The 16992-nt window shown below is 50.2% G+C and overlaps 1 protein-coding gene across 4 annotated transcripts in view; it reads right to left on the reverse strand.

Moving 5' to 3' along the window:
• Positions 1–671: 671 nt before the first annotated feature.
• ADAM19 (ADAM metallopeptidase domain 19) overlaps positions 672–16992 on the reverse strand; it is a 98828-nt gene continuing 82507 nt past the window's right edge. For 2 of the 4 annotated variants that reach the window (XM_078358614.1, XM_002744097.7), the window contains 7 exons: positions 16610–16687; positions 16390–16498; positions 14538–14682; positions 13316–13400; positions 12782–13006; positions 5381–5533; positions 672–4585 (listed from right to left, as the gene is read on the reverse strand). In XM_078358614.1, coding sequence (XP_078214740.1) covers positions 4532–4585; positions 5381–5533; positions 12782–13006; positions 13316–13400; positions 14538–14682; positions 16390–16498; positions 16610–16687 — 849 coding nt within the window. In that variant the 3' untranslated portion in view covers positions 672–4531. Of the gene's footprint in view, positions 4586–5101; positions 5534–12781; positions 13007–13315; positions 13401–14537; positions 14683–16389; positions 16499–16609; positions 16688–16992 lie in introns of those variants that run through there. The other 2 variants (XM_035283385.3, XM_035283389.3) reach the window with 2 other exon arrangements.

Here is a 16992-nt window from a genome sequence, read left to right on the forward strand (position 1 = left end):
TTCAATCTGCTGTTGGTTGAATCTGTGGCTTTGAAATCCACAGATATGGAGGGCCGACTATATTCGGTAACTGTTACCATCGATTATAGTTATTAATCCTCCATCTCTCTGAGAGAACCTCAAAATTGAGGTAGGGATCAATGAGAGAACGAGAGTGGGATCCTTTTGAGGACTGGGAGGCACTAATGAATACGAGCTGTGGTATCACGCAGAGTTCTGGAATCCGAAAGCACACCCAACCCTATCCCTGGCTGTGCCTGCCTACCCAGCCCAAGAGACCTAGGGCAAATGTCTCCCCTCTTTAAAGTATGACCCCTTGCCTTAATAAGATGAGGAGGTGAGCAGAGGGTTTCAGCTGTCTTCTATAAGTAGTTGTGTAGGATGAGAGGAAAGATATAGAAGAATCCCAGGATCATTCAGGCCTTTAATGAGCCAAGACCTAATTAAACTAGAGCAGCCTGCGTCCAGGTGCAAAGACAAGCAGCCCCCTCTACTGGCCACAGGAAAACACAGGCTTTGCTTTGGCTCAGGGTCCACCATGATGTCTTTATAGGCTGAACTGACTGTCTTTGTGGGAGTTCTTTCTGGAGTCCAGGTCATGAATCCTACCTAATCTGAGCAGCAGGACATTATAACAAACACATAGTAAAGAGTTTCCAAACCAGATAACATTGCAAATGACAAACAATTCCTTTTAATTAAATACAAACAAGGAAAAAAGGCACCATGGCCCATTCAAGTATTTTGCATAGATGTACAAATATTGTAAACAATTAATAGGTGGACAAGAGAGAAGATCTGTTTCCCGTGAACAATCTCCCAAATAAAAAGAAAATTCACATTGCCCTGGATCCCAGACACATACACACACACAGTGGACGGTGTGAGAGGACACGCGGGGTGTGGGGGGTGTGACTTTGGAAATTTGGATTTGGATTCTGCAGAACCTCTCCTTAGCAGGCTTCCCTTGGGAAGGGGACCTTTCCAGTTGGCATTCCCATGGCTTTCTTGGGTGTCCAGCAGGGCTGTTCTATACATGATTAACATAAACACTGACTTTGGAACCGGTCCCCAATTTTCAAAATGCAAGTCGTCTATACCCTCTGTCAAGAACAAATGAGGAAGTAGGCAGGAAGAGACTTCACTTGAAAGGGTTATTGCAGGAGGTGGTGAGGGGCTATTGCTTCAGAGGAAGGGACTACGGCAATACAAAAAACACTCAACCAGAAAATCGGCAAGTCTCAGACCTTAAGATCTGCAAGTATCTTAGAGTTGGGGCAGAAAGGGCTTTACTTTTACAGGGAGAAGTCAGCAAGGCTGAAAGGAACCTGTGGCTAGCAGACAAGATGGAACCAGGTCACAAAGACAGGGAGATGGGGTACAAACTCTCCTGAGGTTTGTTTTAGAGCTGGCTCTAAGGACCTTAAAAAAATGATTGGGTTGGCCGGGTGCGGTGGCTCAAGCCTGTAATCCCAGCACTTTGGGAGATCGAGGAGGGTGGATCATGAGGTCAAGAGATCGAGACAATCCTGGTCAACATGGTGAAACCCCGTCTCTACTAAAGATACAAAAAATCAGCTGGGCATGGTGGTGCATGCCTGTAATCCCAGCTACTCAGGAGGCTGAGGCAGGAGAATTGCCTGAACCCAGGAGGCGGAGGTTGCGGTGAGCCGAGATCGTGCCATTGCACTCCAGCCTGGGTAACAAGAGCGAAACTCCGTCTCAAAAAAAAAAAAAAAAAAAAAAAAAAGATTGGGTTGTAAGATTGGCAGGTTAATTTTGTTTTTAAAGAGATTTACCTACACCTCCATCTGCACAAAAAGCTTACTAACTCACTAAGCCAAACTTGAGTTAAGCTTCCCTTCTCCCCACCAGACCCTGGACTTTGGCCCACCCTCAGCCTGAGCCAGCAAACAGCCACTCCCCTGAAAAAATAAAAGGCTGGGCACAAAGTGATTCCCTGAACGCAGCTCTTTCTAGCCATGTTTACTTTTTCCAATAAAAGAAAAGGCCTTTTCTGCCTGGGCTCTGAGATGCTTGCCGATCTGCTGTCAGTAGGTCTGAGCCTTCTCACTATTCCCACAGGCCCCTTCCTCTCCCTTTTACAGTATTCCCTTTCCTCTTCTGCAATCACACTTTGGAATAAGGTCTTGCCTTCCCTGAGCCCAGATTTATTTGTATTTGACACCTCAAAACAGCACACTGGGCAGTGGAGAGAAAAGGGGATGCGTAATGGCCAGTCTTCCTCCCAGGCCTTCCTGAACAGAGCCAGGAGTGAAGCATCAGCAGAACTGGTTGCCGAAAGCTCCATCAAAGGCCAAAACATTCCACCATCTTCCAGTTCACAGTACAATTTGATGGGATGGAGGTGATATTGAAATAAAACAAAAGAAAAAGCAAGAAAACAGCAACCCAGGTCTCCTGGTGTGGTTCCAGGGAGGACAAACTGCAGTTCAGATGGCTCATGTCGTCACTGTGGCTGTGGTGCTGTCACTTCAGAGCCATCTACCTCCTGATCGAGGGAGAAAGGCTGGAGAAGCCCCAGGAACAGTGTGAGGCATGGGGCTGGGTTTTGAGGATGTTGTTCATTTGTTTGGCAGGAGGGTGAAAGGGGATGGTTTCACCTTTACTTTTCTGGAACCAAGCCTTGAGGCAGAGGGTGACACATTTAAATAAAAGGTAGTCTCCTGACTTAATTGGGCCACAGGAAAGGTGGGGAATGGATCTCTGGAGCAAGGATGACCCAGAGCAGAGAGATGGGGAACCTGTGTCCTAGCCACCCTGAGGGAAGAGAAACTCATGTTCCTGAGATCTTTCTAAACCCACCCCAGGCTTTTCCCCAGGGGTACATCCCACATTTTCCACTTATTTCCAAACCCAAGAACCACCACGAAGCACCTATTGTGTGTAGAGAACTATAAGGAGGCCCTGGGGTGGTGAACCAGAAGCTCAGCCACAGCCTTGCAGTGAGGTTTGCAAGAGCGAACAACTGCTGACTGCAGGAGGGGAGAGGCCCCAGGAAAGCCCAGAGGACAGTCAGGCCAGCTCCTATCCGGGGCCACCCAGCACCTCAGTGGCGGTGGGAGGCAGCCTCCCAGAAAACATCTCCAGGTGCTTTGCTAGTTTCGCAAAGCACCACAAGGCCCTCCTTCCCTGCTGCAGGGAGGCCGGGAGCCACTGTGGAGCCCCTCACCAGCTCAGAGGGTCAGATAAGGGCAGTGAGCAGAGAGAGAACAAAAGGAAGCGAATGACAAAAGGCTGGGTGGGGGAAGACACTCCCCAGCTCTGCCTGTTCCAGTGCAGCTGTTGCTGGCTGCCCTTCAGGGATCTCGGGCAGCTCCCTTGGTCAGAAACAGGTCTGCCGCTGCTCAGAGGGACAGTCCTGCTGAGGTCAATGACCAGCCACTAGGGCAGACTGACTCCCTCACGCATACTTTGTAAATAGCTGGGCTTCCTAAGAGATGATCTCGCCTAGATTTAGCTCAGAGAGTAAGGAGGAAGATGCCCACCGTGCTGAGGTCACAAGAATAGTAACGATATGACCCCAGTGGCCGTGTCCCAGGTCTACTTTGGTCACACTCCTGAAAGCCAGTACTGAAATCCAGTGGCTGACTGAGAGAGGACTCTCTGACTTGTAGGTCACAAGCACCTGGTCACCAGAAGGTCAGGACTTCTGAGGGTTCGCTCACCAAAGCACCACACATTAGAGCGGGAATGAGGGGAAGGAAGAGAGAAAAGCATGGGGCACCAGCAAATGCGGCGGAGAAAACAAAGGGCAAAAATCCAGAGTCGGGAGTCGCAACCTTTGGCATCACAGCTCAGAGGAAGCCCAAGCCCGGTGCGCCTCCGGCTGTCTACATTGCCTATGAATAGTACCTGTCTGAATCAGAGTGACCCCTGTGAATACAGGGACGCAGGGGTTTGGGGAGAGGTGGGAGGGGACTTGGCTTGTCACATGCAGCCACACAGCCAGAAGCCATTCCCTCAACCAAGCCTTGGGCAGAGCCACAGCAGTGGCTGGCTTGACCCTTCCTTAACCCCTAAAAGCTAAAAGGAGTAAATGCCAGCCTCTGTCCAGCCCAGGACCTCTGAGGAGGGTAAAAGCAATGGGAAGCCCTTGTGCATGCCCTGCACCCCAGGAGTGGATGGATGCTTCTACTAGTGGAGTTGGCCTGAGGGGCTGGGCAGGACTTTTCCGGTGGGCTTGCCAGCCTTGACTGTCTCCATCAGCACCTCAGGGCTGGGAGTCTGGAGGAGAAGCTGCCATTCACCCTCCTCCTGGTCTCCCCTCCCTACCTGGGGCTGTATATTGCACAAAACAACACCTAGAAGCCATTGGATCATAGTCCCTCTGGGCTTCCAAAGAAGCCAGGAGGCACTGAGTCAACAAGATTTTGGAGATGTGGAGGTTCCCGGAAGAGGGTGGGAGGAGCTCAGAGGCGGCCAGACATGCTTCTTCTGGATTCCATGGCCATGGGTCCTCTGCAGCGTCCAGAGAGCTCAAGGAAAGGGAGGAGCCCCTTGGACAGGTCTAGATTTTCGAGCTAATCACCCCTCCAGCCCTCTGTGATCTGTATTCTGGAAACTGGAAAGAAAAAGAAGGGAAGGAGAGAGACGTCAGCTTGATGCAGATCAGTGGGATGAAGGAGGACCGTCCTTCCGATTTTAACAGCTTAGGAAGGATGGAGCAGCCACTGAGAACAAAGGCTTCTTGTGGAAGTCTACCCATGTGTCTGATCACCCAGACTGTCATTCCTGCAGGGAGGGGTGTGGTGGGTGCCCCCATCTCAAGCTGACCAGTCACTCCTCCATCTTCCCTTCCCCACTAAGGTAGCAGCACTGTGCATAGATTTCCTAATGTCTTATGGGAATACAGGGTGGTCAGCCAGCTTCTTCACCTCAGCCCTTTCTGATACAACTCCCAGGACTGGCAAGCTGAGACTATGTCAGCGCGCAGGGAAGAGGTACGAGGAGGGGCCATGTGTGCACTGCCTCCCGCAGGCCAGGCGGCTTCTACCAATGTACTGCCTTGCTCATCACAGCAACCTGATGAGGCTGGTACTACTGATCATCATTGCCTCTGTACAGATGGGGAAACAGACTCAAGAGGGACTTGCTCAGGGTCTCTCTGCAGGTCAGGGGCAGGGGCAGGGCTGAAGCCACCAGAGCTCAGGACCCTAAGCACCAGCTTTCACATGAAGCCAAACTGCCACAGTCAAGCAGGCACCAAGAAATGTGAATGTTTTGCCCTTGGCTTTTGTTCTGGAAGTTCAGTACAGACCACAAGAAATATGAATTGCTTTGTTTTCTTAACTCCACACCTGCCCCCCGAGAGCCCTCTGGTACCAGCTTTCACTCTGCTGGCTTCCCGTGGACTCACCTTTGGGGCAGGTGCTGCCACAGGCTGGGACTGCCGAGGGCTAGCACCAGGAGGCCACAGCGTGGATGCACCCCCTGGCCTGGGGAGGGCCCTGCGGCCTGGCACTGGGTTCGCTGGGAGTGCCTTCTGGGGCGGGCGAGGCCTGGAGAAGTCCTGGAGAGAAAGCAATACGCCTTACTTGAAGGCCAGAGGCCCGTTTGAAAGAAAAATATCCCTGCTTTCTTACCAGTCAAAATCAGATAGGAAAAGTTATAACTGTGTGGTCTCATTTAGAAAGAAACTGTGCGTATGATGTGTTTATATTCTCAAGAAGAAGTTAGGAGAGCAGCTGGCAGTATTTATTAAAATGACAATTAACCATTCTCTGATATAGTAATTCTACTCCTTCTGACCTGTGCTAGAGAACTATTTGCACAGGTGCAGAAAAATGAAATTGCAAGGGTGTTCCTTGCAGCTCTGTTTCTAACAGCAAAGAAACTATAAATAAGCAGAATCTCATCAGCAGAAAAATAACTAAAATTATAAAGTGACAGATGATATAGCACTTAAAAAGAATGCAGTAGGCTGAGAGGGGCTGGTATGGGAGATGTTCAAGAGTTGTTAGGTGGAACACACAAGCTGCAGAGGACAGCCGATATAAAATAAGTCACCACGCTTCCCACCTAATAGGAAGGCCTGTGAACAGAAAAACGAAAGGATACAGACTCAATTGAGAAGAGGTTACGCTGGGATGGGGCGCGAGAGGGGAGGGGTGTGCTGCAGGTGAACACTCCATTTGTTTAACAAAAGCATGTATGTATTTCCTGTTCACATTAAAAGAAAATTGTTTCTTTTTCTTTTTTCGAGACGGAGTTTTGCTCTTGTTGCCCGGGCCGGAGTGCAGTGGCACAATCTCAGCTCACTGTAACCTCCAACTCCCTGGTTCAAGTGATTCTCCTGCCTCAGCCTTCCAAGAAGCTGAGATCAGAGGCACACGCCACCATGCCGACCTAAGTTTTGTATTTTTAGTAGAGATGGGGTTTCACCACGTTGGCCAGGATTGTCTTGATCTCTTGACCTCGTGATCCACACGCCTCGGCCTCCCAAAGTGCTGGGATTACAGGCGTGAGCCACCGCGCCCGGCCAAGAAAATGTAAACAAAGAAGCAGTTACATTTTGTGCATGTCGGCTGTCTATGTGTGTGGCAGGTTTAATGGATTCTGTCCTTGCTGCATTACTATTACCTTCACGTTCTCCCCGTTTCCACAAGGCTTTGCCCGGGCTACCTTATTTAAAATCACACAGCCACTACCCCGGCATTCCCTGACCTTTTTATCCAAATATACCTCTTCTTTACTTTTCATTTCACTTACTCCCTTCCAACATACATAATTTGTTTACTTATTAAGTTGATTTTTACTTTCTGTCTCCCCCCTCCCCAGAGTGGAAGCAGGATTGGTGCCTGGCTGTCTGGTTCACTAACACATCTTTGGCTTCCAGAACAGTGCCCAGTATACAGGAGGTGCTCAACACATATTAGTTGATCCATTGTTTTTTTGTTTCTTTGAGAGTTTTTCTCTTGTTGCCCAGGGTGGAGTACAATGGCATGATCGCGGCTCACCGAAACCTCTGCCTCCCGGGTTCAAGGGATTCTCCTGTCTCAACCTCCTGAGTAGCTGGAATTACAGGCATCTGCCACCACATCTGGCTAATTTTATATTTATAGTAGAGATAGGGTTTCTCCATGTTGGTCAGGCTGGTCTCAAACTCCAGACCTCAGGTGATTCACCCGCCTCGGCCTCCCAAGTGCTGGGATTATAGGCGTGAGCACCGAGCCTGGCTGATCCATTGTATTTTATGGGGCAAAGAATGACTGTGCCACCCACAGGCCCCCAAGCTGTTGGGGTTCAAGGGGAAGCTAACTGCATAGATGGGAGTTCCAGTGCCTGCTCTCTCTGACTTGCTTCCCTTCTCAAGAGGGTCACAACCGCGTACTAAAGCAAACAAAAGGCAAGCATGTAGAGAGGGCGGGAATGACTCAAAAAGCTGAGACCTCCCCCAAGAGCTTCACAGCATCAGAAACTGAAGCAATTCCTAACCAAAAAGCCATGTTCCTCAGCTCCACCCGGAAGGACAATGCAATCCCACCCACCTTCCCCAGCCCAGAATAGCTGCCAAGTGGCAGTGGTTGCTGGAAGCCAGGACAGAGACCTTCTGGAGTAGGTGACAGCTGGGTGCAAATGTCAGGTTGCAACTGAGAAAGTCTGTGCTCCCAAGAGAGCTGTGCAAATGGGCCACTGAGGGGCTGATGTTTGGGCAGGAGCCTCATCAGCATGTCAGCGCTGGACCACCCAGTGCAGCAACCAGCCACATCTGCAATGACCCAACTCAGCCCTGGCAGGGGCCTCGCCCAGCACTGTCTTCCTCTGCCTAAAGCAGAAACAGTCCCTCAACCACTCTGGCCCATGCTCCCTTCCATAAGGGAGGGCAGTTCACTTGATCAGACTGCACAAGCCAGACACGGGGCATCATCATCCCTACCACCCTCAAGTCCTGTCTATTTTCACACTTCTCATCAGCTTCACTCCATCATCCCTGCCTTCTCCCTGCTCCAAGCTTTTACCATCTTTCTTCAGGACAACCTTAAAATCTTGTAACTAATCTAATAACCATTTGCTGCTAGAGTAACTTTCTTTCTTTCTCTTCTTTCCCTTCTTTTCTCTCTCTCTCTCTCTCTCTCTCTCTCTCAATGGAGTTTCACTCTTGTTGCCCAGGCTGGAGTGCAATGGCACGATCTTGGCTCACTGCAACCTCCGCCTCCTGGATTCAAGCGATTCTCCTGCCTCAGCTACCTTGGCCTCCCAAGTAGTGGGGATTACAGGCATGTGCCATCACGCCCAGCTAATTTTGTATTTTTAGTAGAGATGGGGTTTCTCCATGTTGGCCAGGCTGGTCTTAAACTCCCGACCACAGGTAATCCACCTGCCATGGCCTCCCAAAGTGCTGGAATTACAGGTGTGGGCCGCCATGCCCAGCCCCCATTTTTAAAAACTATTTTTAAAATACAAATATAATCACAACAAAAGGTGAACAAATCACAAATATACAACTAGATGAATTATCACAACGCAAATACACTAAGTAATATCCGTGCAGGTCAAGCAGTAGATTAACAGCTCCAGAAGCATCCATGGGCCCCTTGTGGGAGCTATACCTCCCTCCTGCCTAAAGGCATCCCCAAGAGCGATCAATCCTTGTAAACAGAGAATCGCGTGTGTCACCACTGTCCCTTTCCTATAGCATGCAGACCAACGTCCTGACCAAGGCTGTGTGGCCTGAGCATACTGCGGCTACTCCTGGCCCTCCAGCCTCATCTCATAGCTCCTTGGGCTCCAAGCACACGAATCTTTAAGTTCCTTCAACCCACAGGGCCCTCTCCCATTACAGAGCCTCCCTATTAGTGGGTCCCAGGACCAGGAAAGCTCTTTCGTCACTTGCCCTCACAGCCTGGTTAAGTCCTGTTCCTCCTTCATGTCTCAGCTCAAATGTCACCTCCTCAGGGAAACCTTCCTGGATTTCCCAGACTAGGTCAAATCCCTGTTACTCTCTTCTGAGCACCCTGAGCCTCTCCTTGACAGCACTTATCGCTGTTGCAGTGACGCCTATCCCGGAGTCGCTATCCCAGCAGAATGTGAGCTCCAGAAGGCAAAGCGGCCATCTGCTTTCCTCATCATCGCCTGGGCCAGAGTGGAAGTGCATACGCTGGTTTACGATAAAAGAACTGAAGAAGTGACGAGGTTTCATCCATCACTTCTCCAGGGGATCCATGTCCCCCAGCTAGGAGGTGGGAGATCTTTGATGGCAGACTGGAGACTGTGAGTGGCCCCAGGGCAGGAGGCTGAGTGAGGCTGTCTCACTCAGCTGGGTGAGAACTGGGTTCAAGCCCTCGCTCCTCCACTCACAACTGTGCAATGTTAGGGAAGTCCCTTCCATCCTGTGAGGCCTGGCGACCTCCAAGAGAAATGAAGGCCACACAACTCCCTTCTTTGAATGGCTGTGAGGAGGGAGGTGGCAGCCCAATCTCATCACAGGAGCTCTCACTCAGAGCAGCCGCCTCCCACTGTTTGCTTCTAGAGAGACCCCCACCTGGACCCTGGGGCCCAGAAGGAGCTGTGCTTGGGACCTGTGTTTTGGGGCACCCGCCACTGGCTGGGTAGCTTCCTGCACCGGGGATTCCTGCCAGCAGCTGCAGGGGCACAGACACAGGGCATGTGCAGACACGTGCAGCCTCCACCACCTCCCCACCAGCTGGATCCCCGCTGTCCCTGATGCCTCCTGATCTAGGGCTCAGTGCCTCGGGGTGACAAGGGTAGGCAGGCCCCATGTTCTCTGATCAAGCCTCTAGTGTGGGCTTTTTGGAACAATGGTCTGAGTGGACTGCTCCCCCGACCCACTTCCTCCTCCCTCTGCCAGCACCCCTAGTCTCTACACTCCCCCAAGTCTCTAGACTCCCCAAGTCTCTGCACTCCCCCCAAGTCTCTAGACTCCCACAAGTCTCTGCACTCCCAAAGTCTCTAGGCTCCCCCAAGTCTCTGCACTCCCCCAAGTCTCTACACTCCAAGTCTCTATTCTCCCCCAAGTCTCTAGACTCCCCCAAGTCTCTGCACTCCCCCAAGTCTCTACACTCCAAGTCTCTAGACTCCCCCACGTCTCTAGACTCCCCCACGTCTCTGCACTCCCCCACGTCTCTGCACTCCCCCACGTCTCTGCACTCCCCCACGTCTCTAGACTCCCCCACGTCTCTGCACTCCCCCACGTCTCTAGACTCCCCCACGTCTCTAGACTCCCCCACGTCTCTAGACACCCCCATGTCTCTAGACTCCTCCACATCTCTGCACTCCAAGTCTCTAGACTCCCCCACATCTCTGCACTCCCCCACATCTCTGCACTCCCCCACGTCTCTGCACTCCTTTCTCCCTTTCTTTCATCTCCCCTTTAGGGACTGAACTGTGCACTCACCATTTGAAAAAAAAAAATCATATGTTGAAGCCCTAACCCCAAGAACCTCAGAATGTGGCTGCATTTAGATATAAGGTCTTTAAAAAGGTGATTAGGATAGAATGAGGCCACTAGGATGGGTCTTAATCCAAGCTGGTGTTTTCATAAGGAGAGTTGGACATGCAGAGACCAGGGATGCAGGAGTGCACAGGAAACGCCATGTGAGAACACAGCAAGAGGGCGGTGGCCACCTGCAAGCCATGGAGAGAGGCTTCAGAAGTCAACTCCACCAGCACCTTGACCTTGGACTCCTAGCCTCTAGAACTGTGAGAAAGTGTCTGTTGTGAAGCCAGGCAGTGTGCAGTATCTGCTGTAGCACCCCCAGCACACAGGTACACTCCACCTCCTCTCTCTCCGCTCCTCCCCCTCTTGCTTTTTTTCCTTTCTTCCCTCCTTCCCTCTCTCTTCCCTCTGTTTTCCTGCATGGCTTTTTCCATCCTACCTCTGCCCCACATGAAAGGAAGGGGAGAGCAGTGGTTTCACAGCAGAGAAGCAGAAGGATGCCCTCAGCTCTGCCAAAAACTGTACCACCGCCCCACATCCCAAGTACCCTCCAAAGCCTGCAGCCAACCCCAGAGTCCTTAGGGTCAGAGACAGCTTGGGTCCCACCGAGCCCTCTGGACCACACCCATGGAAAGTAGTCTCAGTTGAGGGGTCACACCCAAAACACACAAGCCAGTTCCGGAAGGCACCCCACCCGGCCGCCACCCAGGAAACACCTGTGTCTCCACTGGGGGCTCCCCTGCAGGCGAGGTTGGCGCCATCAGAGCACACACACACACACAGTAGGAACAGGCTGCTGCTGGGCAGGCTCTGCTTCCATGAGCACCAGTGGTGGGGGCCGAGCGTCTAGACCCCACTCTCACCTCCCAGAGGCTCCTGCCCCTTGGGATGGGCAAGGCATCAGGGTACATCCCTCAGTAAGACTTTCCGACCAGTAGAAGGTACTAACAGGTACAATACGGTGGGAAGAGTACTATGATAACTGAAGTACAGTCCCATCAGCCTCAGACTTGAGGAGTCAGAGCAGGCTTCCTGGGAGAAGTGACATCTAGGAGCAGACCTGAGGATACAGGAGCTGGCCAGGCAAAGAGCAGGAGTGTCTTAGGCAGAACAAGCAGCATTTGCAAAGACCTAGCAGGCAGGAGAGCGTGAGGAACTGACTGATGTTAATCTGGGGTAGAAGGCGGCTAGTGGCTTGTCATAAAATAGGCCAACCGGAAGAAAATACTACGTGGTTTAGGAGCTGTCTAGAGTATCTATTTCCCCACGTTCATTGTTCTTCCCGGCTGCGTGCCTCCATATTGACTGAAGTGCAGAAAAGGCAGTCAGCTTATGCCCCACAAGTTTCATCTTCCCCACCTTTGCCATTACCCACTGAAACCAGTCTTAAGATTATAAATCATTCTACTCTAAAGACACATGCACACGTATGTTTATTGTGGCACCATTCACAATAACGAAGACCTGGAACCAACCCAAATGCTCATCAATGATAGACTAGATAAAGAAAATGTAGCACATATACACCATAGAATACTATGCAGCCATAAAAAAAGGATGAGTTCATGTCCTTTGCAGGGACATGGATGAAGCTGGAAACCGTTATTCTCAGCAAACTAACACAAGAAGAGAAAACCAGACCCTGCATGTTCTCACTCAGAAGTGGGAGTTGAACAATGAGAACACATGACCACAAGGAGGGGAACATCATACACTGGGGCCTGTTGGGGCATGGGGAATGAGGGGAGGGAAAGCATTAGGAGAAATAGATAATGTCGATGACAGGGTGATGGATGCAGCAAACCACCATGGCACGTGTATACCTATGTAACAAACCTGCACATTCTGCACATGTACCCCAGAACTTAAAGTATTAAAAAAAAAGGGTCAGCCACAGTGGCTCACACCTGTAATCTCAGCACTTTGGGAGGCCAAGGCAGGCAGATCACAAGGTCAAGAGACTGAAACCATCCTGGCCAACATGGTGAAACCCCGTCTCTACTAAAAACACAAAAATTAGCTGGGCATGGTGGTGCATGCCTGTAATCCCAGCTACTCAGGAGGCTGAGGCAGAATAATCACTTGAACCTGGGAGGTGGAGGCTGCCGTGAGCCGAGATCGCACCACTGCACTCCAGCCTGGCAAAAGAGCGAGACTTCGTCTCAAACCACCCCCCAAAACTGTAATACATATAGAAAAATCCCCATGCAACCAGTATTGAAACACGCCCTAAAATTTGGTATTTATTACGAATCTGAATTTATAATAAATGCTTAAGCTTTTTTTAAAAAAAAAAAAAAAGAAAGGAAACTGGCCTTAAAAGCAATGTTCCCAGCCCCTGGTTGCTGACAATGCACTTACCTGGGAAAGAATGCAATGGGGTGCAGGGGGAACTGGCCGGCTTGGGGGAGGCCTCCTGGATGACTCCGTCCTCTCTATTTGAGATGCGGGCGCTGGGGAGTTCCTAGCAGCTCTGCTCAGGTGTGCTGGCAGTAGTGCAGGTGGGGACCCACCACGCAGATAATCTGGAGGGGGCCGCGGAGGAGGCTGGGAGGGCTTCCGCAGGATTTCAGGGGTGTTGATCACCTTTATGCACAAGTCAAGGAACCACTGAGACAAGAAATCACTCAGGGCTGCCACTGTGTGTCTCTTTGAGATAAACCAGAGCCCAAAGGGAGAACAGATACAATAATCTATTAAGACCCCAGGATCTGAGATGTCAGATGCAACCTTTAAAGTCATTAGGGGATGTCAGAACCAAATGGCATGCCTCTTAAGCCAATAAAAGGGCTTTTATTACCAATCCCATGGGCCCACAGAGGCTCTTAGAAAAGTCCAGCATGGCCCCGAGGGATAAAGGAAAAGCAGCGAAGTTCAGTGGTGCCAAGCTCCTACCTTTCGCTTGCCCTGGGGCGTTTGCAGCTTGAATGTTGGGTTGGCATGACCAGTCCCGCTGTTCTGAGAAACCCTGAAGGGACAACTAGAAACAAGAAATGTGGGAGGAGAAGAAAGGGGCAGGCATTCAGCAGGGGATAGTGCCTGAGTTCCCTTTTACCCAAGCACGGCCAGCAAGCAGCTAAACCTTCCCTGAGCCTGCTCTGGAGGGAGTGCAACTGGTCTTCACAAACCCCATCTTCCTAAGCAGAAAAATGTGTGGCCAATGGAGAACTCTTGAGGAAACACAGTTGGCCTTATACAAAGCAGAGCTTTCTCAGCATCTTCTTTTCACTCTTTAAGACCGTTCCCCTCTGAGGAGACACAAGGGTATCATGAGCCATCAACCAATCCCCATCAGGCATAGAGCCAGAAAGACCTGAGACTTAACCCCCACCCCAGAACAAGCGTTATTTAACGTGTTAAACGTAAAGACGCACAGAGACTGTACATCTTCCATATCCAAAATAATACATCACTTTTCAAATGGACACCAAAAGCGAACAGGGATAGCTATTCTTGTATTAGACGAAACAAACCTTAAAGTAACAGTGGTTAAAAAGACAAAGAGGGGGCTGGGTGTGGTGGCTCATGTCTGTAATCCCAGCACTTTGGGATGCTGAGGCAGGTGGATCACCTGAGGTCAGGAGTTTGAGACCAGTCTGGCCAACATGGTGAAACTCCATCTCTACTAAAAATACAAAAAATTAGTTGAGTGTGGTGGCACACACCTGTAGTCCCAGCTACTCAAGAGGCTAAGTCAGGAAACCACTTGAACCCAAGAGGCAGAGGTTGCAGTGAGCTGAGATCACGCCACTGCACACCAGCGTGGGCAACAAGAGCAAAACTTCTACTCAAAATAAACAAATAATTAAATAAAATTGGGAACAAATCAACTAGTTAAGGGTGGCAAATAGATTTTATTTTACGTTTTAGCTAAATTGGTTGGGGATATTCTGCTGAGAAGGACTCAGGAGTGATGACCAGAATCAGTAGAGAGTACTTACAGTAAGATCGACTAGTAATGCCTGCCACCGTCACAGCAGGGAGACGGCAGCGTGTACCTTGCATTTGTCTTCCCTGAATTAGACCCACTATCACCAACACTTTCGCTAAGTTCCGCTTATGGAGACCTTTGTGACCCATAAATTGACCTTGAGTCCTCCACAGAACCCTGCCATACCTGAACTGCTGCCTCAGCTTGGAAGGGAGAGCTGAGGGCTTGAGTTGGCCTAATTTCTTGTTCTGTCTGCAGCAGTAGTATATCAGCAGGAGGACCACCAGCACGAAGATGGCCGCCAGCACTCCAGCCACCACAGGACCCACACCTTCCAGAAACAGAACCCAAGTGGGAGATTTAGGAGCTGTCTGGGTTATAGCAGATTTCAAAATAGGTCTTCCTGCTTCTTCTTCAGACATTTGATTTGCATTTAATTTGTATTACGTATTTTAACTTACAAACCAATTAAAAACACACATTATAGTCTGAGTGCGGTGGCTCACGCCTGTAATCCCAGCACTTTGGGAGGCCAAGGAGGGCAGATCACGAGGTCAAGAGATCGAGACCATCCTGGCCAACATGGTGAAACCCCAGCTCTACTAAAAGTACAAAAATTAGCTGGGCGTGATGGTACTAGGTCCCAACTACTCGGGAGGCCGAGGCATGAAAATCACTTGAACCTGGGGGACAGAGGTTGCAGTGAGCCAAGATTGTGCCACTGCACTCCAGCCTGGACAACAGAGCAAGACTCCGTCTCAAAGAAAAACACACACACACACACATACACATACACACACACACGTACACACACACACACACACACATACACATGATATGCCACTGGGAAACCACTAATGGTAGCTCAAAGAGCCAAGTCAACTTGCTTTGCACAGACTCCACAATACAAAGCTTCTATAGCTACTTGTGCTTAATTGAAGACAGTCCCTTTTCAGGCAAGCAGTTCAAGCTCTGTACAATTTGCCACTAGTTTTTAACCTGAATCATGATTTTCCTGGACACAAAGGAACCAACACAAAATGCAAAAAGACTTGGCCAGGTGTGGTGGCTCATGCCTGTAATCTTGGTACTTTGGGAGGCTAAGGTGCGTGGATCACTTGAGGTCAGGAGTTTGAGACCAGCCTGGCCAACATGGTGAAATCCCGTCTCTACTAAAAATACAAAAATTAGCTGGACATGGTGGCAGGCACATGTAATCCCAGCTACTTGGGAGGCTGGGGCAGGAGAATCTCTTGAACTTGGGAGGCAGAGGTTGCAGTGAGTCGAGATCACACCACTGCACTCCAGCCTGGGTGACAGAGCAAGACTCCATCTCAAAAACAAAAAACAAAAAACCGAAAAGACCCAGACTGATCTAAGACTAGAACTCTCACCCATAATCTGTAACTTTACATTCAGTTTCATCAAAACTACCCCAATATTCTCTCAAGTGGTGAATGTAAATATACAGAGTACATTTGTACTAACAAAACACTCCTTTTATCAGTTTTACATATTGGGGTTTCTTCCTTGAAAGATTTTGGTGCTTTTTTAAAAAAAGCTATTTTTTTTAAAGAAAACTTTAGAAACCACAGTGCTAGGATTCTTGAGAGATCCACTAAAACACTATAAAACTTTGCTGAGTGGTTCCCCATTTTAACTTGTGTCCATTGGAGGAAATCTAAACCACTGTGTGTCCCAGGTTCATGATTATTTTTAAGTGCCCAAAAAGAAATAGTCACTATGCCCCCTAAAAAGGACAGGAACATTCAATGACCTACAGTCTCTCTTACTCTCACTCTACTAAGCAGGCTCCCCCTCCGCAGTAGAAAGGATGGGCGAAGAGAGACTGAGCCATGTCCCCACACCACACTATGGGCAGTCGCTCCTCCCTTGGTCTTTCTGTATTGTGATTTCCTCTCTACAAAATTGGGACAATGAAGCTGACTCAATGTGGATGCTCTGCAGCTGGACACCTGCCCCTGATGCCCGCTCTTCTCACAAAAGCAGACAGTGGCCCCAGCAGGCTGGCACTCACTCTCAGGAGGCATGGGCCCACTGTCGATGCTGCCCCCTTGACCCGGTGTGTTGCAGAAAGGTGGGGCCCAGCCCGGCAGGCAGTGGCAGTTCTGGTTGTTGTTACAGACCTGGAGCGAAGTAAGAGCAGAGGCATCAGCACCCCTGAGAGCGTCAGCCACCCACAGGGCCTGCCCCCACGATGCTCCCATGACACAGAGAAGCCAGAACCCAGCACGCACCCCATGGCCATTGCACTTCTTCCCGCAGCCTTCGGTTTCAAAGAAGGAGGTGTTCCTGCACTGCCCCTCGAAACAAATCTGCAGGGGGAGAAAACGGGTTGATTGGTGCAGTGAGAGGGACACTGGTCGGGAATTAGGAGGCAAGGTTTTGCCCTTAGAACATATGAGGACCCATGGCGGTGGCTCACACCTGTAATCCCAGCACTTTGGGAGGCCGAGGTGGGTGGATCACCTGAGGTCAGGAGTTCGAGACCAGCCTGGCCAACATGGTGAAACCCCGTCTCTAGTAAAATTACAAAAATTAGCTGGCCATCATGGCCTATACCTGTAATCCCAGCTACTCAGGAGGCTGAGGCAAGAGAATAGCTTGAGCCCAGGACACA

The sequence above is a fragment of the Callithrix jacchus genome, chromosome 2, assembly GCF_049354715.1.
Source record: "Callithrix jacchus isolate 240 chromosome 2, calJac240_pri, whole genome shotgun sequence".
NCBI classification, from domain to species: Eukaryota; Metazoa; Chordata; class Mammalia; order Primates; family Cebidae; genus Callithrix; species Callithrix jacchus.